Genomic DNA, 27148 nt, shown 5'->3' on the forward strand with positions numbered 1-27148 from the left:
CCCTATTTGCATCCAATCTTAAGCAATTTCTATAATAGTGACCCTCAAAAGAGTTATATTATTTCTGGAAGTCTATGGAAATTCTCAGTCATTTCAGGTCATGGTTGTCTTTCAAAAGGCAACTGGACTTTTTTTTTCCCCCTTGAAGACATTTTGCTTCTCATCCAAGAAGCTTCTTCAGTTCTGACTGAATGGTGGAGAATGGAAGGATTGATATTCTTTGCCGTTATCACTCAGGGAGAGTACTAATGACCAGATGACTGCAAAGGAATATCAATCTTTCCATTCAGGGCCGGGTTTCAAAACCCATCGCTACCGGTTCGCTCGTGGGTGCATGCGCACATGTGCAGAAGCATCCGGTCGGGTGGGCGGAGCCTTCTGCTGCTGCTGCTGCTGCTACCAGTTCTCCCGATCCGGGGTGAACCGGTTGCAACCCACCACTGCTTCCATTCTCCACCATTCAGTCAGAACTGAAGAAGCTTCTTGGATGAGAAGCAGTGGTGGCGGTGGCAGGAGGCTCTGCACACCAGCTGTTGTGGCTCCGACCCCCGAGCCCATCTTATCGGAGGAAGAAGGCTCCGAAAAGGAAGGAGAAGACTTGGCTGGGCCTCCCTCTCCAGGACCCTTCTCTCTGGCAATGCCTCAGGTGTCTCCCGACGGAAAAGAGATTGGCCAGGAGCCAGGTATCCCTGTGCAGGCACAGTCGGACAGTGACGGGGATGAGTCTTGGCTGGATCCACGCCAGCGTCGGAGAGATAAGCGCACACAACAGAAGAGGAGGCATGCCAGAGATTAGGCTGAGTCACTGGACCACACCCCACAGGGTATAAAAGGGAGCGTGGTGGCCAGTCAAGCCTTGTGACGAACAAAGCTGAAAGCTTCCATGCCATTCTGCATTGCCGGACTTTTGCTATAGGCTTTGCTGGATTATATTTGGACTTAATTTACACTGTAATTATTGAACATTTTACTTTGATGTACCAAAAGCGGAGAGAAGTTATCTCTTCCCTTCGTGAGTAATAAACTCTTGGCAGGCAGCCACTAGGTTGCTGCCAAGTTCCGTTATCATAAGGAAAAGGATTTTGTCGGCTGGTTTGGTTTTTAACTCTTGGACGTCTGTTGGTGTGTGTGTGTGGGACGGGGACAGAACACCAGCCTGGATGTCATAATGGACACTCTGCGCATGCCCAGATCCTTCTGCACATGCGCAGAAGCACCACGCACGAGCTAAGCGAGGGAAAAAAAAAAGAAGTCCAGTTGCCTTTTGAAAAAGCACCTTGGGGACATTATTTCTGGAATGTATTTTCTGTTGGATCTCTGCATTTTTGTATGTAATGTGTGATTTTGACATCTCTTGATCCGGCTACAAGATTTTAGCTGAATTTGATGGAAGAAACCCTTTGAACTCGAGTGTGTTTATTTTACAGATCAGTAACTACCATCAATATCATCTCAGTCAGCAGTGGAGGTTGTATATAAAATAAAGTTTATTATCATTACAGGAATACAAAGTAAACAGACACATCTATTTTTTATTTTAATTTTTTTTAAAAAAAGCCAGGATTTTCCTTTCCTTGTTGCTACGGAGAAAATCGAAAAGCTCTTAGAGATATTGTGGCTTAGTGTTTTGTGACTCCTAATGTGTGTCTTGCATAAGAAACTCAGAGAGGACGACTTAGGTTAAACGAATCCAGTACTTTATGAATATCTGTTATCTTTGCTTTGCAAAGAGCGCTCTTATTTATTTACAGCAAGGGTTTCCAAGCTTGACAACTTTTAAGATTTGTGGACTTGTGGACATGCTGGCTGGGGAAATCAAGTGAGGTACTAATACCACTCTATAAAGCCTAGAATCTTGCATCCAATTTTGGTCACCACTGTATAAAAAAAGATATTGAGACTCTAGAAACCACAGAAGACACTTTTGGTGTCCAAGAGAAGAAACTGCAAGGAAGGCGCTCAGGCCCCCAACCTAGAAGACTGGATGAAAAAATATATATATCCTTCCTAGGTGCAGAGGCACATAATCTTCTTCAACAAGGTAGTGTTTGATCCAGTTGATTCTTGGAAGTCTTGCAAAAATGTCCCGGAATCTCTTAACAGAATTTAGAACTAACCACGATGGAGGGTCAGATTTAACTACCTTTTGCTCCATGAAAAGTGTACATGCAGGTGAAGAAACGCCAAAAGAATAATCTCGCTATATAAAAGCGAAATACCACTCATGCATCATCACGAAATCTCCAGAACCGTAAAGCCTACAAACTTGAAATTTGGCACATACGTTCCTCTTGGCTTCTTGGTGCTCGCTAAGAAAGGATTTTTCGAAATGACCATCAGATCATTAGTATTTCTTATATTATTATTAACATGCTCTGATGCTAAGGAGCTAGAAATTCTACTCCTCCTCCCCATCTGAAAAGAACTCTGTTCCAACTGCCACTTGGGCGTGTGTGTGGCCAGCGCGTGACTCATTCAGTCTGGGCTGGGAGTTTAGACATTCTACTCCCCCCCCCACCTGAAAAATACACTGATGCTAAGGAATTAGACTGAGGGAGAGAAGGGGAAAAGATAGGAGAGACCTCTGTGGGGCAAGTCTGAGGGAGAGAAGGGGAGAGGAGAGACCGATTATAACTACTCATTAATTTTCATGCTTAAGTGTCAATTTTTCAAGCCCGATCACATAGTTTCATAGCGGAGCACGGGTATCCAGCTAGTCTCTCATATATGACCAACTCATGGTCAAAAGATTTGGCAGAAAAAGATGACTACAACGAATTCTCCTAAAAATACAAAGTATTTTTTTAAAGACTAGTATATGAAGAATATTCAGCTGGGGGGGGCAGTATTGCACACCCAACTCGCTGGTAGACCTTTGCAGGCACCAACTTCCAGAGCTTAGTCTTTAGCTCATCTTCTTAGCCACGCTGGCATAAGTGCGTTCAATCTCCTCGTCAGCTGGACAAGTGTGGCTGAACTCATTCCGGGCATAAGCATGGTGGAGATAGCGCCAAACCGCAGTCATCTCCAAAGGGATCTCAAAGTTGCGATACTTCTTGGCGGCAATCTAGAAAGTGGGAGAGAGAACCAATGAAGAAAAAGATGCCAGTGAGAAAATGAGCAGATCACCAAGGGTCAGAGCCAAGTGTATCAGAGTTTCTTGAAAAAATCAGATCCAGAAGCACACATAGGTAACTGATTCAGCTGGATTCATTAACTTCTTTATATACATATAACAGATGACGTATTTACAGTATCAATAGTTGATTCTTCAATGTGGTAGAAGTTACAGGCAAAACACAAGGCAGGAGAGAACAGTTAGTTTCATTTCAGCAGAGCAGACTAGTTCACACACTGTGGTTTCAGTTTCTCTGCACAGACTCAGAAGCTGTAGACTAAGACACGCCCTGGCTCCAGTCTGCCTCAGCTCAGCTATCTATCTATCTATCTATCTATCTATCTATCTATCTATCTATCTATCTATCTATCTATCGCAGTGATGTCTAACCTTTTTGCCATTGCACGCCAGGAGCAGGGGGCCGGGTGCACATGCCCACACCCATAATTCTATGTACCCTGCCCCGTGCATGTGTGTGCGACCCCCCCTCCCCCCGCTACTGGCACACGATGGCATGGTTAGCCTGTTTTTTGCTCTCTCCAGCCTCTAGAGCCTTTCTAGGAGTCTGGGGAGGGCGAAAACGGCCCTCCGGAGGCCAGAAATGGCCTGTTTGCCAACTTCTGGTGGGCCCAGAAGGCCCAAAAATCAACTTTCCAGCACGCATATGTGCACCGGAGCTGAGCTCACGTGCCCACCGATATGGCTATGTGTGCCACCTGTGGCACGCATGCCATAGGTTCGCCATCATGGATCTATAGTGTTAAATTTATATATGTTATTCAGATATATGTTTTTCTTTCTTTCTTTCTTTCTTTCTTTCTTTCTTTCTTTCTTTCCTTCCTTCCTTCCTTCCTTCCTTCCTTCCTTCCTTCCTTCCTTCCTTCCTTCCTTCCTTTCTAAACTTCCAAACAATAGAGCTGGAGAGACTGAGATCGAAGGGTTGCTATTATAATTCAGCAATAAACTGCTTCACCACAAATTTGGATGAGAAAGGAAGACAAAACTTAAAGGGCTATAACTCATCTGAGAAAAAGAAATGAAGGTCCAGCAAAGAGCAAACTACATTCACCTTGATGATGTTGAGTTTGGGGAGAAGGTTGCAGTCTGCTAATGTCATTCGGTTTCCATCCAGGAATTTCCTTTCAGAAACCAGAAGGTCTTCAACACAGTTCTGGTCAATTTCTTCAGGCAGGGGATTTCTTAAGTAATCATCCAAGCGCTGGAATTCTTTCAGCAAACCTTTCTCCAAACCTGAAGCACAAGAAAAAGACGTGGAAACCAATGCATCATTCTTCAATTCTAATGGCTTATAGATGGTCCTTGATTTACCACAGTGGGGACCAGGATTTCCATTGCTAACCAAGATGGTTGTTAAATTAGTCACGCCCGGTTTTGTGATGGCAATAGCAATAGAATTTAGACCTATATACCGCTTCACGGTGCTTTTACAGCCTTCTCTAAACAGTTTACAGAGTCAGCATATTGATCCCATCAATTTGGGTCCTCATTTTACCAACCTCAGAAGGACAGAAGGCCGAGTCAACCTTGAGCCTGGTGAGATTGGATTGAGATTGAGATTCGGACTGCCAAATTGCAGTCAGCCGGCAGTCAGCAGAAGTAGCCTAGAGTACTGCATTCTAACCGCTGCGCCACCATGGATCTGTTGTGGCCCACCAGGGGCCTGTGCGGATTGTTGCTGATCCCGACGACGAGGAGGCTGGTGTGGTGCTGCGCTAGCAGCCTGTGCAGCCGGCGTTTGAGTCAGACAGCGAGGAGGCTGAAGAAGATGTGGTGCCAGAGGCAGGGATTCAGTCAGGGCTTTCAGAACCTCCAGAAGCTCCCTTAAATGAAGAGGATGAAGAGGAGGAGCCTCTTCTCAATGCATGGGCACGCAGAGTTGCCAAAAGGCAGGAGTGGCTCCTCAGGAGGAGGGCTCCTCGAGAGTAAGGCTTGGGGCTAATTGGCCACTCCCTTAGCCTATTTAAGAAAGAACGCAGCTTGTAACAAGCTGCAGGAAACAACTTTAGTTCGCTAATCATCGCGTCGGGATGTCTCTGCAACCTTGCTTCTGGGCTTTCTGCCAACTCCAGTAAGACTCTGACTATCTTATCTGTGGAATTCTGGCAGGCTGTTAAGAACGCTTATTAACAGCCGGCATTTGCTAAAACTGCGTTATTTGAGTAAACTAAGTTTTGTTCAGAGTTTGTGTGTGCTGTGTTCTTTGGGATCTGTAGCTGGGGCAGAACAGGATCTTTCTGTACACTTAACAGTTGTTAAGTGAATCATGCGGTTGTTAAGCGAAACCAGCTTTCCTTATTTATTTATTTATTTATTTATTTATTTATTTATTTATTTATTTATATTTAAATTTATATATCGCCCTTCTCCCGAAGGACTCAGGGTGGTGAACAGCCAGAAATAAAAAACATAGAATACAAAATTTAAAAACAATTTAAAAATATATTAAACAATTTGGCCCAACAATTAAAATACCCCATTTAAAATTAAAATTAAAATTAAACAATTGGAGAGTTAGGTCAGCCTGGCTTGTTGAAATAAAAAAGTTTTGAGGGCCCGGCGGAAAGTACGTAAGTACTATTGACTTGGGCTTTTCAGGAGCCATCTGGGAAGGCCTCAAATGGTGATCCCATTACGTGGGACATTGAATCATTCTAAATGCATGCCAGTTTGCCAAGCACTACAATTTTGATCAGGGGAACATGGGGAATGGTAGTGTTGTGACTCCGACTCCCGAGTCTGTCCTCATGGAGGAAGAGGACTCAGAAGGTGAGGGGGAGGAACTGGCAAGGCCTCCCTCTCCAGGACCTTCCTCTCTGGCAATGCCTCAGGTTCCATCCAAAGGCCAGGAGGAACAGCCTGGGATGTGCCAGGAGGAAGGCATTTCGGAGCACCCATTGATAGAGAGTGATACTGATGAATCTTGGCTTGATCCCAGGCAGCGTCGGAGGGAGAAGCGTGCGCAGCAAAGGAAGAGGCATGCGAGGACCATGGATTGAGCTGAGTCACTGAGCCACGCCCCACAAGGGATAAAAAGAGGCATGATTGCTCGGCAGGCTTTGTGATGGACAAACGTTTAAACTCTAAAGAGTCACATCGTGAATCCTGCACTTCGGCTCAGATATATTTTGGACTAAACTCTTGTGGATAATTTGTTGCTCTGGAAACGGACTGCAGATAAGGCCTCTCCTGCTTTTTGGGAGTACTAATTGGATTTGGCAGGCATTTTACAAGTAGCTGCCAGAACTCTCGTCTGCCAGGAATTCTGGTCTGTTTATACAATACATTATTGTGTTGGATATTGCATTTGTCTGTGTGAGGATGGGGGACAGAACAGGTTGCAAGTGTGAGGATTGGTCATAAGTCACTTTTTTTCAGTGCTGTCGTAACTTTGAATAGTCACTAAACGAATGGTTGTAAGCCAAGGACTAATTTTGCATATCGGACAAAAACATTTGTAAGAGATATTAAAAAAAAAAAAAAATCCCCGCATGAGAAAAACACGCCTGTGTTTTTCCCCCTTCCTTACTTTTATTTGCTTCCTTGTGGGGGTTCTTGATGTACGCGGAGAATTTGGCAAAAATGTTTCTGCCCACATCCACGGACTCCTTGTTTTGGGGAGAGAGCTGTGGGTACCTTAACAAGAAAATGCGAAGTTAATTTTCTTCCGCGCCAATGAATAATACAACACATTTGCTTCAAAATCACTGTTTTAGAAATCAATCTTGGAATAGCAATGAGACAAGATTTTTAAAGCAGAGAAAGTTACGATGATACACCTGAGATCAAAAGCCTGAATAACCACAGCCTTATAATAGCGGCCAACATTGTGGAAACCTTTTTGGAAAAGTGTATTTTTGAGGTTTGATGGCTAATAACACCACTTTTTTTTTTTTTGGAATTTCAAGATAATCCTATTCCACTTCTGGAATGGCCTGGGAATAGCCCAGATCTTAACCCAATTGAAAATCTATGCAGCCGATTAAAGAAACTTGTTAGTCGGAAGTGACCCAGCAATAAAACCCAGTTAATAGAAGCCATCCTTCAATCTTGGTTTCACATTAGAACAGCTGCAGAATTAAAAGACTTGGTTCACTCCATGGGAAGACGTTGTAAGGCTGCAATTCATGCTAACGATTCCCCAACTAAGTATTAACTGACATGGTGATTATTTTTGTATATCTTGTTTTTTTTATGGTGATAATTTTTATAGATCTCATTTTTTTTCTATGTGTTTCACTTTTCTTCTTTATACTGTAACTGCTATTCTAATAGCAAATCCTTCATAAAAGTTATTGCATTACGTTCTTGATTAAATTATTTTTCTTGATATATAATTTTATGGTACTACTAAAAAAAAAAAGTGTCATTAGCTAGTTTTAGAAAATACACTTTTCCCAAAAAGTTTCCACAATTTTGGCCACTACTGTAGATAGGTAATAAATAAAAAACACTCTTTTCTACCATTATAAAGCAAGAGAACTTCTAATTCTTGCAAGAAGCAATTTATTCTAGAATTCTAGACCAATAACCAAGGATGTTATTGGACTACAATTATCATAAGGTTAGATCAGAGGTCTCCGAGCTTGGCGACTTTAAGACTTCTGGACTTCAACTCCCAGAATTCCCCAGCCAGCCATGGGGTGGAGAAGACATGCTGGCTAGGGAATTCTGGGAGTTGAAGTCCAGAAGCCTTAAAGTTACCAAGTTTGGAGACCTCTGGGCTAGATCACAATGACCAGGAAACGGAGAATGGAAATTTGAGGATGCTACAGGGTCAACCTAGAAACATTTAGCAAGGAAATAATTGAATGCTCAATCACAAAGAACAGGACTGTCTAAGATGTGCATTTCAGCTGCTGTCACTTGGATGACAAAGAGCATCACCTGAAATCTCCTTACGAGCATTGGAAATTATTAAAGGTTGCAGGTCCTCTCACCTGCGAGGAGGAGGAGGAGGAAGAGGAAGAGGAGAAGGATGGGAGCAAGAGGAGAGCGAGAGGGAGGAGGAGGAAGAGGAGAAGAGTGGGAGCGTACAGGAAATAAGAAAATTCAAAAATAAAAATAGTATGCATATAGGTTAGAAATGCATATAAACATTATTCTGCTTTAAGATACCCTGTTTCCCCCCAAATAAGAACTCCCCTGATAATAAGCCCAATCGGGCTTTTGAGCACCTGGCAATAAGGCCAAGCGCTTATTTCAGGGTTCAAAAAAATATAAGACAGGGTCTTATTTTTGGGGAAACACAGTAGTTGGAGAAAAGACTTGCTGAAAGTACACAAAAATATATCTAACAGTGTAACAAGTGTTGTGTTAGAAATAGATGTTCTTTTGTTTTAGGACTGTTAGAAAGAGGGGACTTTCCTTAATGCCAAGGAGAAAGCGATAAGAAAAAGGCATGCTTGCAAAATATTTTATGGGTAGAGTTATGGGGAGGTGTTGATGGACATGTAATTAGAGGAAGAGATGATGTTGTCTCTGAAGGCGCCTTGGATTAGCTGTGATGGGTCACTGGATCCGATGTAGAAGGGGCATTGGCAGCGTCGGGATAGAAAACTATAAAATGTAATGCTTTTGAAATTTCCAGGTGTGGCTTCCTGGCTCGAAGATCCTTGTTCAGGTCTCTGCTGGGATACCCATTGCATTTTGCAAACGGCTGTTATTATTTTCTTTTAATAAAGTCTCCAGGTTTTGTTAGTGGAAGTCATTCCCAACAAGCGGGAGGGGGAGAGGGAGAAGGAGGAGGAGGAGAGGGAGGAGGAGGAGAGTGGGAGCGAGAGGATAGGGAGGAGGAGGAGAGGGAAGAGGGAGGAGGAGGAGAGGGAGAGCAAGAGGAGAGGGAGGATGAAAGTGGGAGGGAGAGGGGGAGAGGGAGGAGGAGGAGGAGTGGGGGAGTGAGGAGAGGAGGGGGAGAGGGAGGGGAGAGGGAGGAGGAAGAGGGGAGAGGGAGGGGAGAAGAAGGAGGAGGAGGAGAGGGGGAAAGAGAGGGGAGAGGGGGAGAGGGAGAGGAGGACAGAGAGGAGGAGGAGGAGAGGGGGAGAGGGAGAGGGAAGAGGAGGAGAAGAGTCGGAGTGTGAGGGAGAGTAAGAGGAGAGGGAAGAGGAGGAAAGTGGGAGGGGGAGAGGGAGGAGGAGGAGAAGAGTGGGAAGGAGAGGAGAGAGGGAGAGGGAGGAAGAGGAGAGGGGGAGAGGGAGAGGGAGGAGGAGGTGTGGTATTCAGGCTAAGCAAAAAGGAGACAGATGGGTAAATACAAGCAATTAAAAGTTTTGGCCGCTAGAGGACAACATTGCCATGCCATCTCTATTTTCTTATCCTTCCATTTGCCTCTGGACATTTTAGTGCCTTTTCTGGTGAGTTTCCACAATGTAACTGAGAAACCGAGAGCATTAAAAAGAACATGATTCTCCTGGTATAATCTAGGGCAATTTTCCCCAAGCCTGGTCCCTTTTGGATGGGATGGATTACGGTTCCCACCATTACTTACTGATTGATTGATTAAAATTTATACGTGGCCCATCTCGCGATGGGTGGGTTTATTATTTCCCCCAGCTAAATATCATCGTGCCAATATTGAGGATTATATTGTAGTCTGAGACATCAGAAGGGCACTCATTATTGCAAGCCCACTTCATTGACTGCAGTTTGTGTGTGTGTGTGTGTGAGAGAGAGAGAGAGAGAGAGACAGAGACAGAGACAGAAGGAAAGGGGGAGAAAGAGAGGAGAGGAAAAAAAGGAGAGAGGGAGAGAAAGAGAAGAGAGAGAGGGAGAGAAAGAAAGGGAGAGAGAAGGAGAGAAAGGAGAGAGAGACAGACAGAGATAGAAGGAGAGGGGGAGAGAGGGGAGAGGAAAAAAAGGGAGAGAGGGAGAGAAAGAGGAAAAGAGAGAAAAGAGGGGGAGGGAGAGAAAGAGGAAAAAAGGGGAGAATGGGAAAGAAAGAAGAGACAGACAGAGACAGAAAGAGAGGGGGAGAGGGAGAGGGGGAGAGAGGGGAGAGGAAAAAAAGGGAGAGTGTGAGAGAAAGAGAGGAGAGAAAGGAGAGGGAGAAAAAGAGGAAAAAAGGGGAGAGAGGGAAGGAGAGGAGAGAGAGATTATAAGATAGAGATCTGCCTGTTCCTATTTGGTAAAAAGGAAGGTCCTGCCCTCTCTCTCTCCCTCCCTCTCTCTCCTCTCTCTCTCTCTCACACACATACATGTATGACGCACTGCAAGGAATGCTCTCCTTTGGGGCTCTTGTCCTTTAAAGAGCCTCCCTGTTTACTGCAGCTGCAATCAGACAATTCAGACAGTGGCTGCCAACAATGAGCGCATCTTGGCCTCCCTTCCAACCTTTGGAGCTGAGCGTTTCTTTTGGCTCCAGTGGCCACTTTTCAATTCTTTAAAAAAAAGAGAGAGAAGGAGGGAGGAGGGGACTTTCTTAGGCAATCCTGCCTCGGCAGCTCTGCAAAGAGGCACAAAACTACCCCCCCTTCTCCTAACCACAAATGGGACCTTTCTTGCGGCATTTGTGTCTCTTTGCAAGAAAGCTCTCCCCTCTTTCTCTTTCCCCCTAGCCTTTCCATTTGTCCTCTGTCCGATGCTTCCCTTCCCTTCATTGTTTTTTAATCTCTCTGGCCACCAGGTTTCCTCCCCGGTCCTGGTGGGAAACAGATGGCTCTTGCAAGCTGTCATCTCATCGAGGACCATTGGACCGCAGCCTCTCTGCCAGAAGTCATCTCTGCAACATGCCTCTTTGTCCCTTCGGTCCTTCCGTGTAAACAGGGTTCAGAATGGCCGAATTGCCAAGCAGAGGTTAAATGACGTTGAGCAAAGCAGACCTTTGAACGCGCCTGGTTCAGGGGTGAAATCCAGCAGGTTCTGACAGGTTCGGGAGAACCGGTAGTGGAAATTTTGAGTAGTTCGGAGAACTGGCAAATACCACCTCTGGCTGGCCCCAGAGTGGGGAGGGAATGGTGATTTTGCAGTATCCTTCCCCTGGAGTGGGGAGGGAATGGAGATTTTGCAATATCCTTCCCCTGAAGTGGGGAGGGAATGGTGATTTTGCAGTATCCTTCCCCTAGGAGTGGGGAGGGAATGGAGATTTTGCAGTATCCTTCCCCTGGAGTCGGGTGGGAATGGTGATTTTGCAATATCTTTCCTGCAGGAGTGGGAAGGGAATGGAGATTTTGCAGTATCCTTCCCTTGGGGTGGGGTGGGAATGGGGATTTTGCAATACCCTTCCTGCAGGAGTGGGAAGGGAATGGGGATTTTGCAGTATCCTTCCCCTGGAGTGGGGTGGGAATGGAGATTTTTCAATATCTTTCCCCTAGGAGTGGAGTGGGAATGGGGATTTTGCAGTATCCTTCCCAAGGAGTGGGGTGGGAATGGAGATTTTGCAGTATCCTTCCCCCAAGAGTGGGGTGGGAATGGGGATTTTGCAATATCCTTCGCCTGGAGTGGGGTGGATACTTGGTGGCCACGCTCACTAAGCCACACCACACCCACCAAGCCATGCTCACAGAACTGGTAGTAAAAAAAAAATTGAATTCCATCCCTGGCCTGGGAACAGGCTTTGGAAAGAGTGCAGGGAAGAGCAACTAGGATAATTAAGGAGACTAGAGGCTAAAACAGATGAAGAACGGTTGCAGAAATTGGCTATGGCTAGTATAAATTGTTGGAAGAAATATCCTTCTGGGTTCAGTTCCAAGTGGGGGAAAAGTCACACTGGATTCCTGGAAGTTGCTTGGAAAGAAGGTCTATTGATGAACAGGATCACATGCCTTGGAGATCTTGGGTGGGGAAAAAAAGGGAAGAGATGCTGAGAGTCCTTCGGTTTTATACCCTTTCTGGCTTTGAACTTCCTGGGGCACAGGAAGAGCATCCTGATTGGTTGCTGGCAGAGGTCATGGCTAGCTTTGTAGGTTGTCTGTGTGCTAAGTTTGGTCGAATCTTGTTGGGTGATGCAATGAAGGGCAATTAAATGGTTCTGCCTGAAGGAGGTAGATCTTTGTTATGTAGAATAGACTGACTCAGGCCTTAATGGCCCATTGACAAAGGTGTGTGGGGGGGGGCAGGGTTTCTGCCTCCCTTTTAGGGGAAATACTCTGCCCTTTTAATAGTTCCTAAAATATTTCATTTTTCTAGGAGAGGGGTGGGTTTTAACTTCCTACAAAAGAAAAGAAGGACTAGGGGTAACCTGATAGGAGTCTTCCAATATTTGAGGGGCTGCCACAAAGAAGAGGGAGTCAACCTATTCTCCGAAGAACCAGAAGACAAGGCAAGAAACAATGGATGGAAACTAGTCAAGGAGAGAAGCGACCTAGAATTAAAGAAAAACTCCCTAACAGTGAGAACAATTAACCGGTGGAACAGCTTGCCTCCAGAAGTTGTAGGTGCTCCAACACTGGAGGTTTTTAAAGAAGAGATTGGACAAGACCTCCAAGATCCCTTCCAACTCTATTATTCTGTATTTAGATTTAGCCTTGCTTGGAACAAAACCCCCCAAATGCCTCCCCCACCCACCCACCCACAACAGAGTCTGCCAAGAATGCACAGCTGAAATAGGGCGATAGAGACAGAGAAGCAGGGGTGGACTGCTGGAGATTCGCAGGGGTTCGGGAGAACCTCTAGCTAAGATTTTGTGCAGTTCGGAGAACCCCCAAATCCCACTCCTGGCTGGCCCCGCCCACCCCGCCCCTCCCAGGAGTCCCCATGCGGCCGGTTTTGGATGCAGGTAAGTGCAGGATGCACGCGGAGGCTTGGGGAGGGTGAAAAACAGGCCTACTGGAAGTTCGAGAATGCCGGAAACGGGTCCATATCCAGCCTCCAGAGGACCTCCGGAGCCTGGGGAGGCCGTTTTCACCCTCCCGGAGTCTCAAGGAAAGCCTCTGGAGCCTGGGGAGGGCAAAAACACCCCCCCTCATGGTGCAGGAGGTCGACTAGGCCATGCCCACCATGGCCACGCCCACCCAGCAACAGGGCAGAGAACCCCTTGCTAAAAATTTTTGAAGCCCACCCCTTCAGAGAAGTGGCATTCTTTAGATTTTTTTAGACTTAGAATAACTTTATTGTCACTTTGAAGGTACCTAACCGGCATGCCTTAAAATGAAATTTCCTTGCATGTAGAGCTTTCAAAGGGTCTCCACGTCCAATATACACTACACTAAAATTTGGAAAGAAATTTGAGTAAGAAATGGAATGGACGTTTGAAATAGGGAATGAAGATACTTAGGTGGTGAGAGGGTCTGCTCCAGAAAATCTTCAATCTTCAGAAAATCCGTTTTCAGCTCCTTGTTGAAGACTAAAAATGGAGGGTTGGTACCGGGGGCCAAATCCTTCAGCTCATCAGGTTTCCTAAACGGAAATTACAACAGAGAGGAAGAAAATAAATAAAGAAAGATGCTCCTAACTTTGATTTTCTCTCCCCACCTTATCTCCCTACCTTCTTTTTTCCCCTCCTTAGATCTGTTGCTTCCCCAGAGCATGAAGCAGACTCCTTGTCCCGACAAAAAAAACCCTTTTTAATAAGTTACTGTGAATTCCTCTCATTCACATCCAGCAAAGTCTTGCAAGGGAGAATTTACAGTCACAGACCTTATCTTGCTTGGAGAGCTGCCAGGCCGATATCTTCAAAACTTGGCAAGAAGTCATGAGCCAATTAAGCGAACTAATTGTCTCCTGCAAACTCCCCTCCTCTTTCACTCTTTATTCCTTATGAGAGGGGACATTCACTGTCCACCTGTGGCTTTAATCCTGAGTCGACCCCTATGACTGTCATTAAGTGTTGTTCCTTATGATTCTTGACAAATGTACCTTTTCTTTTGTGTACACTGAGAGCATATGCACCAAGAGAAATTCCTTGTGTGTCCAATCACACTTGATCAATAAAGAATTCTATTTTATTCTATTCTATTCTACCTGTTCCCTTCTCCTGGCAGCTCTGCGCATACACACATTGGGAACAGGCTTCAGCTGTTCTTCTGCCCCATTGATGTCCGACTCCGAAGGCAACTGACAACTGTCAGACGGCCCTGGCCCCATCTCTGCCTCTGACGCAGAGTCCTCATCAGAGCCTTCCCCAGACTCCAGGACTGGCCCATGTTCCTCCCCAATCTCCTCACTGTCTGAATTTGCCACCAGCTCCGCTGACCACTGGCAGGCCACAACAAGATCACCTTTCATTTAACTCCTAGGAATCCCTAGAGATCCACCTGCAAAGGGTGGACAAAAATCTCAACTTTACTTCACCGATCTTGAAAAATATCTTAAGTTTGCCTGAGTTTTAGTGGACACTTACACAAATATGTCTGCAACTGAGTTTTTAATTTCCCAGCTATGCAGCCTCTTTTAACCATCTTTTCACAAACCTGGGCATTTTTGTGCAGACTTTTCCTTACTATATGTTGCAGGATTTGATCAAGGTCCCATTAATAATATTGACCCATGACCTATGTAGTAGTCTGTGTTGCTATGTCAGACCTGTATCCCTGTGTCAGACCTGGAAGCCATCTTTTACGTTTGGACCGTCAGGCCTGCCACATCTTCTTCTGTGGGAAAATGGGAGGGGGAATTGCATAGAATATGGGTGATATGTAGTCAAAATAACATTCCTTTCTCAGAGAGTCAAGGACGCCTTGCCCTGACACCTGTAGTCGGATGACTGGGGAGTGTCTTCAGTTTGGACGGTGGATGATTGGACCATGTGATGGACATGAGGGTGCTGGGCAGGGACTTGAACTTTCACTTGGGTGTGGAAAACCTGGAAATTTTCAGATTCGGGTTTTCCCAGATGTGCCAATATGACATCTCTAATAAAAAGTAACTTTGAGGAAATCCAAGCCTTGGAGTTTTCTTTCATTGGGGGTGTTACTTGAACCCTGACACCCTGTCATCTTCTCATCTTTTCCATCTTCTCATCTCTCATCTACTACTATTGTAGAGCCGAGGTGGTGCAGTGGTTAGAGTGCTGTACTGCAGCTACTTCAGCTGACTGCTAGTTCAGCAGATCAGCGGATCAAATCTCACCGGCTCAAGGTTGACTCAGCCTTCCATCCTTCCGAGGTGGGTAAAATGAGGACCCAGATTGTTGGGGGCAATATGCTATTTAGTATATTGTCAATTGTTGTAAGCCACCCAGAGTCCTCGGAGAGTGGGCGGCATAGAAATATTAATATTAATATTAATATTAATATTAATAATATTAATATTAATATTAATATTAATATTAATATTAATATTAATATTAATATTAATATTAATATTAATATTAATATTAATATTAATATTAATATTAATATTAATAATAATAATAATAATAATAATAATAATAATAATAAGTAACTTCTGATTTATCAATCGTTCGTATTTTACGATTTATGATCGTAGCTTATGATTTACGATCTGGGAATTATCACGTTGTTGTTTTTACGTTCACTGAGAGCTTCTGCACCGGAGACAAATTCCTTGTGTGACCAATAAACACTTGGCCAATAAAGAATTCTCTTCAATCAGTCATTTTCAAGATTCTAGCTTGGTTTGAACGCAAGGCTTCAGTTGTGTTCACGAACGAACGTCCGAATGCAGGACATCTCTCCTCTTACCTTGTCATATCCACGGTGGTGACATTAAATCTGACACCTTTGAGCCATAACACCATAAAGAGGCTTTGACAAAAGGGGCAGTTTCCGATGTTCTGTCCGTCCAAACCAGCCTGTCATAGGAACAAAACAACAAAACAAAACTAAACAGCGATATATTTGTTCTGAGTGACACTTTCCCCGTGACAAGCAATTAGATTGAGCCCGAATTGTCTAGCTTTCTAGATGCTGTCTGTCTGCTCTCCTCAAAGAGCTTAAACCCCCGGAGTTTCATGCTATAGCATTTCTTTTCTGTTTGAATCAACTCAGTCGAGAAACAATGCCTTGATGCAGTGGTGAAATCTAAAATTTGTTACTACCGGTTCTGTGGATGTGTTTTAGGGGTGGGAGTGGGGGGGTGGGAGGGTAATGTGACTGGGTGGGTGTGGCCAATTTTTTTTTAAACTTTTAAAACCATTTTTTCTACAACCTCTTCGGCGAAGAGGAAGTTTTTCCTTAATTCCAAATTGCTTCTTTCCTTGATTAGTTTCCATCCATTGCTTCTTGTCCTGCCTTCTGGTGCTTTGGAGAATAACTTGACCTCCTCTTCTTTGTGGGTCCCCTCAAATACTGGAATACTGCTATCATGTCACCCCTAGTCCTTCTTTTCTCTCGACTGGCCATAGTCAGTTCCTGCAACCATTCTTCATATGGTTTTGTCTCAAGGCCTTAAATCCAGGGGTGAAATCCAGCAGGTTCTGACAGGTTCTGGAGAACTGGTAGCGGAAATTTTGAGCAGTTTGGAAAACCGGCAAATATCACCTCTGGCTGGCCCCAGAGTGGGGTGGGAATGGAGATTTTGCAGTATCCTTCCCTTGCCACATCTACCAAGCCACCCCCACCAAGCCACCCCATGCCCACCAAGCCACGCCCACAGAACCAGTAGTAAAAAGAGCCTTGGTAGTACAGTGGTCTAAGGCACCCTGTTATTAAGCTGGTTATTAAGACCAGCTGCCTGCAATTACTGCAGGTTCGAATCTCGCCAAGGCTCAAGGTTGACTCAGCCTTCCATCCTTTCTAAGGTAGGTAAATTGAGGACCCAGTTTGTGGGGGCAATAAGCTGACTTTGTATAAATATACAAAAGTATGAAGGCTATTGCTTAACGCATTGCAAGCCGCCCTGAGTCTCCGGAGAAGGGCAGCATATAAATTAAATTTAAAAAAATAATAATAATTGGATTTCACCACTGCTTTAATCGTCTTAGTTGCTCTTCTTTGCACTTCCCTCATCCTCCCCAAAGCCTCAACATCTTTTTTGTAATGCGGTGACCAAAATTGGATGCAGGATTCCAGGTGTGGCCTTACTAAGGATTTATAAAGCGGAACTAATACTTCATGTGATTTTGATTCTATGCCTCTGTTTATATAACCAAGGATTGTATTAGCTTTTTTTGGCTGCTGCTGTCCGCTACTAACTCATGTTTAAATGATCGAAACTTGATGGAGAAGTGGAGTTTTTACAGCAACAAAAGGGCAGAAAAAACAAGCAGATACATCTTCATTCCCCGCTGAGCCTTAAAGAACATGTCCCCATCTCATGCTGGGTTCAGTTTTAGAAGGCCGGTTGGGCAAATGGTCATATATAAACAGACAGCAAAACCTCAATGGTCCATTGTGGTGATGAAGTTACCTAGCCTGGCAATAGAGAAAGAGAAAGAACATCAGGCACCCAACAATTCAACCCCGAGTTATACATTTTCTCCATAACCGTCAAACAAATCTTGGATGGGAGTTAAGACATCTGTGGGGCTTCCTATTTCACTGGACTTGTGGAACAACTTGCCTCCGGAAGTTGTGAATGCTCCAACACTGGAAGTTTTTAAGAAGAGACGGCACAACCATTCGTCTGAAATGGTATAGGCCAGGGATGGGTAAACTTTTTGGTGCTGAGGGCCCAAAGCATACATGTGTGCCCGAACCCCCAAAATACAATGTGAGCATTCCCCCATGCATGCGCCCCCCATACATGCCCCCCCCATGCATGCGCCTGGGGCTGTTTTAGCTTCCAGGTTTAGTTTTAGTTTAGTTTTAGTTTTATTGAATTTATATACCGCCCTACTCCCGAAGGACTCAGGGCGGTGAACAGCCATAGAATAAAACATATAGATGGAGCACATTTTGGGCCTGGAAAGCCTCCTGAACCAACCTGCTCCCCCCCTATGCATGTGCCCCACCCCTGGCCCATGCGCGACAGAATTATTTAATTTAATTTAATTTAATTAATTCAATTTATATGCCGCCCCTCTCTGAAGACTCAGGGTGGCTCAGAGAGAAGAAACCCTCTGGCCAGTGGAAGGCATGCACGCATGCACAGTGGAGTTGGGCTGGGGCGACGGCTGATGTGCCCGCAGAGAGGGGTCTGTGTGCCACCTGTGGCACGCATGCCATAGGTTCACCATCATGGGTATAGACTTTCCAACCTGAGCAAGGGGTTGGACTAAGAAGACCTCCAAGGTTCCTTCCAACTCTCTGTTATTCTGATTTTAGCAGCTTTCTCTTGCCTTCTTCAGAAGTCAATGGAGATTCTCAACCACCCAGATCCTCGTTGTCCCAAGGTGCTTTTCAAAAGGCAGCTCGATTTTCTTGGGTTTTGTTTTTCTTGAAAACCTTTCGCTTCTCATCTAAGAAACCTCTTCAGAACGAGATGAGAAGCGAAAGGTTTTCAAAGATTAAAAACCAAGAAAGGCCCAGTTGCCTTTTGAAAATCACCTTTGGGTTCCTTCATAAAGTTGACCCAATCCTATTTAAAGCCAATCCCTGTTGCTCGAAAAGAGTTTTCTAACTGGAAGCCAGTACGATTGTTTTGTTCTGTTTTCAAAGCAAATAGCCACATGATTTCCGCTTCCTTAGGTGCGGGCTTGGATCAGGGGTGAAAGCAATACCGAAAACTCCCAATGTGGCTTTGCCAACCTATTGTAGCCCTCTTCGTCTTCGGGGTCCGCGATTGTGAGTTGTTCAGGAAATGAGATAAAGGATTGCTGAGCACAGGCAGTCCTTCCCAGCGGGGAACGTTGGATACAACACAAAGTGTCGAGGAGGGAGGAAAACCCCAGAAGGAAAGGTGTGGAAGGAAAACAACAAACGTTTTCGTCTAAGGGTCATCGGAGATTTTCTCCATTCTTTCCCCCTTTCTTATTCCTTTTGATTAGATCTTATAAGGAAGCGGTAGCTGAACTAATCGGAATTTTCCATGCATGTTCTTTTAAACTCTGAACATACAGTGTGGGAAGGACTTCTCACGAGCTTGCTTCTTTCCGCTTCTCTTCCCTGCACACAACCCTAAGAGGTAGATTCCTGGTTTTAAGAAAAAAGCGGGATTCTCTCCCCAAATACAGTCCCAGTTTATAGTATTATAGGAATACTACAGCAGTGGCTAGAATTGTGGAAACCTTTGGAGAAAAGTGTATTTTCTAAAACTAGCTAATAACACCACTTTTTTTTTTTGGAGTAGTACCAGAGGTGGGTTTCAGCAGGTTCTGACCAGTTCTGTAGAACCGATAGAGGAAATTTTGAGTAGTTCAGAGAACTGGTAGTAAAAATTCTGACTGGCCATGCCCACATCTATTCTCTGCCTCCCAAGTCCCAGTTGATCGGGAGGAAATGGGGATTTTACAGTATCCTTCCCCTGGAGTGGGGTGGGAATGGAGATTTTACCATATCCTTCCCCTGCCATGCCCACCAAGCCACGCCCACCAAGCCACACCCACAGAACCAGTAGTAAAAATATTTGAAACCCACCACTGAGTAGTACCATACAATTATATATCAATGGAAAGATAATTTAATCAAGAATGTAATGCAATAACTTTTATAGAGGATTTGCTATTAGAATAGCAGTTACAGTATAAAGAAGAAAAGTGAATCATGTAGAAAAAACGAGATAGACAAAAATTATCACCCTAAAAGAAACGAGATATACAAAAATGATCACCATGTTAGTTAATACTTAGTTGGGTAACCTTTAGCATGAATTATGGCCTTACAACGTCTTCCCCTAGAGTGAACCAAGTCTTTTAGTTCTGCAGCTGTTCTAATGTGAAACCAAGATTGAATGATGGCTTCTATTAACTGGGTTTTATCGCTGGGTCGCTTCTGACTAACAAGTTTCTTTAGCCGGCTCCATCGATTTTCCATTGGGTTAAGGTCTGGTCTATTCTCAGGCCATTCCAGCAGTAGAATAGGATTATCTTGAAACTCCAACCAAAAAAAGTGGTGTTATTAGCCATCAAACCTCAAAAATACACTTTTCCCAAAATTTGGCCACTACTGTATATAGAAGGCTATAGGAAAATTTACAAGTCAGTTTTTATTCTCTTCTTCTTGTGCCATAGCTGTCATCGGATGTTGGCGATCATGTTGGCCATCCTATTTTTATCAACAGCTTCACAAAAAAGTGCTGCTGAGTTTTATCCAAACTGGTCCCTTAGATTTTGAAGCCATGATTTTCTTTTGCCTGAACCTCATTTGCCTTCAATCTTTCCTTGGAGGATTAAGGTGAAGTATGCTGTATTTTTCCGGGTGTCGCATCCCATGTCCGAAATATTCTAATTTTCGCTTTTTAATGGTTTTGATGATTTCCTTTGGCCTCCCCAGGCGGCTTATCACCTCCTCCTTTCTGATTTTGTCCACCCAGCTTATATGTTATAGCAGTCTGTAAATCTACATTTCAAATGCTTCTAGTCTCTTCAAGTGGCTTTCTATCAGAGACCAACTCTCCACTCCGTAGATCAGGATAGAAAAGATATAACATCTGACAAGCCTGATTTTCAATTTTAGGCTTATGTCGTGACTGCAGAAGACCTCTTTCATTTTGAAGAAGGCTGTTCGAGCTTTCTCTAGCCTTGTCTTCACTTCCGTGGTCATGTCCCAGCTTTCATGTAAATTAGAACCAAAGTTTTTTATTGCAGAACCAAAAATTGGTCCACCAGCTAGAACTGAGTACCAAATTGTGGCAAATGGCAGAATCAAGACACTGAAAGCAGAGTGACTTGTCTATCGCACACCTGAGGAACCATAGTTAGTTTACATGTTGCGTGAGGTCTTTATTTGTTGAAGGATCTTTTTTTAAACACTTCAGTAACGTTCAACTCAATACTCAAACATGGTAAAGGCTTAAAAGCCTGGTTTAGGAGGAGCCTTTATAGTGCAGCGGACTAAAGCGCTGTTAAATAGTTGCCAGCTGCCTGCAATTACTGCAAGTTCAAATTTCACCAGGCTCAAGGTTGACTCAGCCTTCCATCCTTTCGAGGTAGGTAAAATGAGGACCCAGATTGTGGGGGCAATAAGCTGACTTTGTATAAAAAGAACACCGTTTGGGGGGGGGCAAAGCCCTACTAAGCAGGTATATACAAAAGTATGAAGGCTATTGCTTAATGCATTGTAAGCCGCCCTGAGTCTCTGGAGAAGGGCGGCATATAAATCGAACCAATAAATAAATAAATAAATAAATAAATTTCGGTTCAAACAAAATGCCACGGCAAAACAGCACGTTCTGCTACAGTGCATCTCAATCTTGAGAAACTTCAAGATGTGTGGACATCAATTCTTGGAATTTCCCAGCCAGCAGGCTGGGGAAGTCCACACACGTTAAAGTTCCCAAGAGAAATATTGAGAAATACTGGTCTAGTGTGCTATAGAAATAGCAATCGCACTTAGACTTATATACCACTTCACAGTGCTTTTACAGCCCTCCCTAAGTGGTTTACAGAGTCAGCCTCTTGCCCCCCCAACAATCTGGCTCCTCATTTTACCGATCTCAGAAGGATGGAAGGCTGAGTCAACCTTGAGCTGGTCAGGATCGAACTGCTGGCAATGGGCAGAATTAACTATAGGAACAGTAATAGCAATAGCACTTAGACTTATATACAGCTTCACAGTGCTTTTACAGCTCTCCCTAAGTGGTTTAGAGTCAGCCTCTTGCCCCCCACAATCTGGCTCCTCATTTTACCGACCTCGGAAGGATGGAAGGCTGAGTCAATCTTGAGCCGGTGAGATTCGAACACAGCCTGCAGTGCTGCATTCTAACCACTGCGCCACCACAGCTCTTACCACAGACGATGGTTTCCACAGAAATCCACAGAAGGATGAGCTCTATCAATTTTTTTTAAATCAGTTGCTCTTTAGATTTATTGGGCCCAAGCTAGGAAGATCTGCCTCGGGCCGTTAAGAAAAACGAAAATTCCTTCTGTATTTTGGTGCAGATTTTGAGTAAGAGCAATTTGCTACTTACAAACATGGTAACTCCCTGGCCAAAACTCTGATCCAAAAAAAAAAAAAAAAGGGGGGGGGGGAAGACTGAAGGCAGTTGTGAAAGGTGAATTATATGAGTCACAACTATACAAAGAATGAAGATGTCTTTGCATCTTCATTCTTTGTATAGGATTCCATCCAGTGTAAGGATGGAATCTTTTCAAAGTGAAGCTAACCGATGTTATTAAAAGGCCACCCAATTTATTGTGGCATCAGTTTTTATGGATAGGAATTCATTTCGTCAGAACCGTATTAGTGCATGGAGTATGGTATTTGCACACAATTGTTTTGGAAGGAGAAGGGAGAAGACAAAAGGAATAATAATTTTTAAAAAAGGATTAGAAAGAGAATGACTTCTCGTAAATCATTAACTCAGGCACACTTGTCCCATAAGTTGGTTAACACACGGAGAAAGGAAACTGCACCTCTGATTTTTGCTTCCCTAAGAGGACAGGGTTAAGTTTACTTGTGAATTCTAACTCAGTTCAAGTTCTTGTATCAGAGTTCAGAATTCCCACCATGAGTTACACAACGGTGCAGGGACACCTAAGTATAAAGTGTCATCTCTGGATAGATCTCACAGGAGTTTTTTCCATCCTACCTCTGTCCTCTCGTCCATGCTACATTTACCTTTCTCCAGTAGTAAGAATGGATTGCAACGAGATCCCATGACATCGGTCAATGGCCAAAAAAAGTATTTTGGTCAGCAAAAAAATGAGCTCTTGAAACATTTGGTCAACTCCAAGCCAAGGTCTTGGACAAGATTTCTTAATGGCCACACCCAAGCTCTTAACCAAACAGTTAGTAAGTTGGAGCTCATGAAGTATCAAATGTCCGGAAACCTTAATTTAATCAACCCATGTAGTAGCATAGTTTCATAACTGTAGATTCTTCTAGACTTAAAGGTCTCACCCACACACAATCATGCCCATTACGTTTACGATTTCCTGTTCTGGTTTGCCAGTCCTCTGGTATTCTGCCCCACAGCTTGCTTATTATTATTATTATTTTTTAACAAGTCTTTGACACCTGCCCCAAAGCCTATCTTTGCAACGAATAGGAACTGACCTTTACAAACAGCTCAATCTCTGGTTCCTTTAGGGGATTACGAAGCCAACTCGCCATCCTGTCTTTAAGCTGGCCACCAACTGTTGCTGAGAACTTCCTTCCACCACGGACGGTTTGCCACAAGTCTTCCCCACTGATGCGCTGGGTAATTTTTCAGGGCAGGGTACTCTCTAGGGAAGATGGTGGCCTTTCATGGCAGTGAAATCCCCCTTGGTTGGAAGCGGCTTCGCTCGTCCCGTCTCAGCCAGAAGTCGTGACGAGGACGGTGAGCTGAGCAACCTGCTACCAGCCGGACGGGGATCTCCGTAAAGACCTCCCCAGCCATGACTCAGCAACACGCTTTATCAGAAAGCCACATACCACGTTCTTCTCTGGGATATCAAAAGAACCAGATGTCTATTTCTCAGAGAAGCAACCCAGAATAAGTCCTTCGCTGGAGTGCCACTCCGCAGCTGCCAGAATTTCTATAACAGGAAGTGAGCCGGGAAGCATCTCGTACCTCAGTAGATAGAGAGGTCAATCACTTCATGTATTTCTGCTGCACAAGAATTCCTGCACTCAAGGACATCCTACATTTTATTTACAAACTCATTTCCCATATGATGAACTTTTTACCTAGCTAAATGGCCCCCTGTCCATGAATCAAGGGCCTTGGTAGTACAGTGGTCTAAAGCACCCTGTTATTAACACAGCTGCCTGCAATTACTGCAGGTTCGAATCTTACCAGGCTCAAGGTTGACTCAGCCTTCCATCCTTTCAAAGGTAGGTGAAATGAGGACCCAGTTTGTGGGGGCAATAAGCTGACTTTGTATAAATATACAAAAGTATGAAGGCTATTGCTTAACGCATTGTAAGCCACCCTGAGTCTCCGGAGAAGGGCGGCATATAAATCAAATAAAAAAAAAAAATCAAAGGAATGGTGTAACAAAATAGCCTGACGAGGTGGCTCAGTGGCTAAGACACACCAAGCTTGTGGATCAGAAAGGTCGGCAGTTCGGCGGTTCGAATCCCTAGTACAGGTCTCCTGCGTGAGCAGTGGGTTGGACTGGATGACCTCCAAGGTCCCTTCCAACTCTGCTACTGTTAACTATTTGGAGCGATTCCAAACTTTACAGGAATGAAAATATAATTTCGGGATCATAGAGGCCTCTGTGGAGGCGAACAGAGAAACGATCCCACTTCCCAACCAGTTCTAGTCACACTCCAGAAAGCTCTCTAGAAAGAGAGAACCACGGACCGTTGAGCTAGAAGAGGTGGGGTGTTCTTCCCAAGGAGAAGAAGAACATGAGTGGATGGTCTTTCTGAATAAAAATTCCCCGTTTGATAGAGCATTTTATCATGAATTACAATTGGGTGGATGCCTGGATGAATGGGTGGGTGGATAGCTGGCTGGGTAAGTAGGTGAATGGTGGATGGAGACAGATAGACAGAAAGACAGACAGATAGTTAGATTTGAGAATGGAGGATAGAATGGATCCTAAAAGAGAGCATAGCTTGCTGAAATTCGTTCATTCATTCTCTGTGTGTGTGTGCCTCTGTCTCTGTCTCTGTCTCTCTGTCTGTCTCTCTCTCTGTGTCTCTCTGTCTCTGTCTCTCTCTGTCTCTCTGTCTCTCTCTGTCTCTCTCTCTCTGTCTCTCTGTCTCTCTCTGTCTCTCTGTCTCTCTCTCTCTGTCTGTCTCTCTGTCTCTCTCTGTCTCTCTCTCTCTATGTGTCTCTCTGTCTCTGTCTCTCTGTGTCTCTGTGTCTCTGTGTCTCTCTCTGTCTCTCTCTCTCTCTCTGTGTCTTTCTGTCTCTGTCTCTCTGTCTCTCTCTCTATGTGTCTCTCTGTCTCTGTCTCTCTCTGTCTCTCTGTCTCTCTCTCTCTCTGTCTCTGTCTCTGTCTCTCTCTCTCTGTCTCTCTCTGTGTCTCTGTGTCTCTCTGTCTCCGTCTCTCTCTCTCTCTGTCTGTCTCTGTCTCTCTCCCTTTATTCAATCATGTCTGATTCTTGGAGACTGCCTGAGCAGTTTTCTTGCAGAGGTTTTTCTGAATTGGTTTGTCACTGCCTCCTTCAGTCACTGACAGAAAGTGACTGGCCCAAAATCACCCAGCTGGCTTTGTACCTAAGATGAGACTAGAACTCCCAATCGCCCAGTTTCTGGCCTGAAGCCTTGAAGAATGACACCAAACTGGCTCTTGGACCTTCTCTAGACCACTTATCATCATCTTCTTTTAACGACCCCATAATCCCTTACGGGGTGGAGTCTGGGCAACTGAATGGAACTAGCAGAGTGTTTACTGGCCGGATGCCCTTCCTGTCACCAATGCGGAGTTTTGTTCAGCAGATATATTCTCATTGTGCCCAGAAGAGAAATATCTGCCTCTACCTAGCATCGAACTCACAGCCTCCTGTGAAAGCTCCATCTCTAGGCCACTGCACCATTCCCTTCTCTAGACCACTTGTCTGTTTGCTAAATCAATTTATTGTTCTATTTGTGCTTGTGTGTGTGTTTGCCTATGTGCTTTAAAATTCAAACGCAGAATCTTTCTCTTTCCCTTTGAAAAGGGAGGGCTTTCCTTCCAAAACAGTTTAATAAAAGCCCACGCATTGGAGGAGATTATGCTGCTGCTGCTGTTGTTTTTCTTTTCCAAAGCAAACCACGAGGAAAAGCTGGTGATATTTGTCCGTTGACATTGCATATGTACACAATACCCTTCTTTCAAAGCTTTGCTTAAGAAGCAGCCTCCGCGAGAAACATTTGCCTCTTGTTGTTTTGTCCTTGTTGACCTCAGTTTCTTCACTCACTGTGGAAAGGGGGAGATAAGACAGCTTCTTCAACTCTAATGCGTTGATGCTATGTATTTATTTGCTGCTGAAAACTTCACCGCTTAGAAGCATATTTGCTGCTGAAAACTTCCAAGTTTTAAAAAGTATATTTGCTGCTTAAAACGTCACCTTTTTAAAAGGGTATTTAAAAGGGTATTTGCTGCTGAAAACTTCACCTTTTTAAAAGGGTATTTGCTGCTGAAAACTTTGCCTTTTTAAAAGGGTATTTGCTGCTGAAAACATCACCTTTTTAAAAAGTGCATTTGCAGCTGAAAATTTCACCTTTTTAAAAGCACATTTGCTGCTGAAAACTTCGCCTTTTTAAAAGGGTATTTGCTGCTGAAAAAATCACCTTTCTAAAAGGGTATTTAAAAGTATATTTGCTGCTGAAAACTTCACCTTTTTAAAAGGGTACTTAAAAGGGTATTTGCTGCTGAGAACTTCACCTTTTTAAAAGCATATTTGCTGCTGAAAACTTTGCCTTTTTAAAAGGGTATTTGCTGCTGAAAACATCACCTTTTTAAAAAGTGCATTTGCAGCTGAAAACTTCACCTTTTTAAAAGGGTATTTGGTGCTGAAAACATCACCTTTTAAAAATTGCATTTGCTGCTGAAAACTTCACCTTTTTAAAAGCGCATTTGCTGCTGAAAACTTCGCCTTTTTCAAAAGTGCATTTGCTGCTGAAAACTTCAAATTTTTAAAAGCGTCACAGCCAGAAGCACTGGTTAGCCGAAGCATCTAGAAAAATGCCTTTTTAACATGGGCATAAGTTCCCTGCTACCAAATCTGAGCTTTCAAATTCTGCATCGCTTTTACACATTGTTAAAGAACATGCATGTGTTTTGCTCTAGTGGAATTCTTCTCTTTTAAACCATTCTCCTTTTTTTTTGGCAGGAATCGCTATGTTTAACTGGATGTCTTGGAGGCTCATGGCACAATGCAGTCATTTAAATAACAATGTAAATATTGAATTAATGAATGCTCTACTAGAGGCATCTCTAGCTTTCAGGTGTTGCTGAATTTTTTTTCAACTTGCAGTTCTTTCTTGGCAGGATGAGCAATGGTGAGGGATCTTGGGAATTATATTTCAGCAACATCTGGAAGGCCACGATGTGCTTTTCTCTGCTCAGTCAGAAAGAGAAAGGTGCCACCGTCGTGGAAATAGAAACAGTTTAACTAAGGAAAATCCAAAGCGCGATGCTACCATAATGTGAACAGAAATAATCTAATTAATTGGCTAAATGTTGCTGCTGAAAAGAAGGGTAAACAGTTAATT

General features: G+C 44.0%; 1 protein-coding gene across 1 annotated transcript; it reads right to left on the minus strand.

Moving 5' to 3' along the window:
• Positions 1–1464: 1464 nt before the first annotated feature.
• Positions 1465–23576, minus strand: CLIC2 (CLIC family member 2). Its single transcript, XM_034424062.3, has 6 exons — positions 23068–23576; positions 15715–15824; positions 13343–13468; positions 6666–6772; positions 4188–4369; positions 1465–3067 (listed from the first exon to the last, which is right to left on the minus strand). The coding sequence occupies exons 1-6, from the start codon at positions 23122–23124 to the stop codon at positions 2906–2908; spliced, it is 744 nt and encodes a 247-aa protein (XP_034279953.2). The 5' UTR covers positions 23125–23576; the 3' UTR covers positions 1465–2905.
• Positions 23577–27148: the final 3572 nt, after the last annotated feature.

Source organism: Pantherophis guttatus, chromosome 12 (assembly GCF_059756535.1).
Source record: "Pantherophis guttatus breed Tessera chromosome 12, ASM5975653v1, whole genome shotgun sequence".
Lineage (NCBI taxonomy): Eukaryota > Metazoa > Chordata > Lepidosauria > Squamata > Colubridae > Pantherophis > Pantherophis guttatus.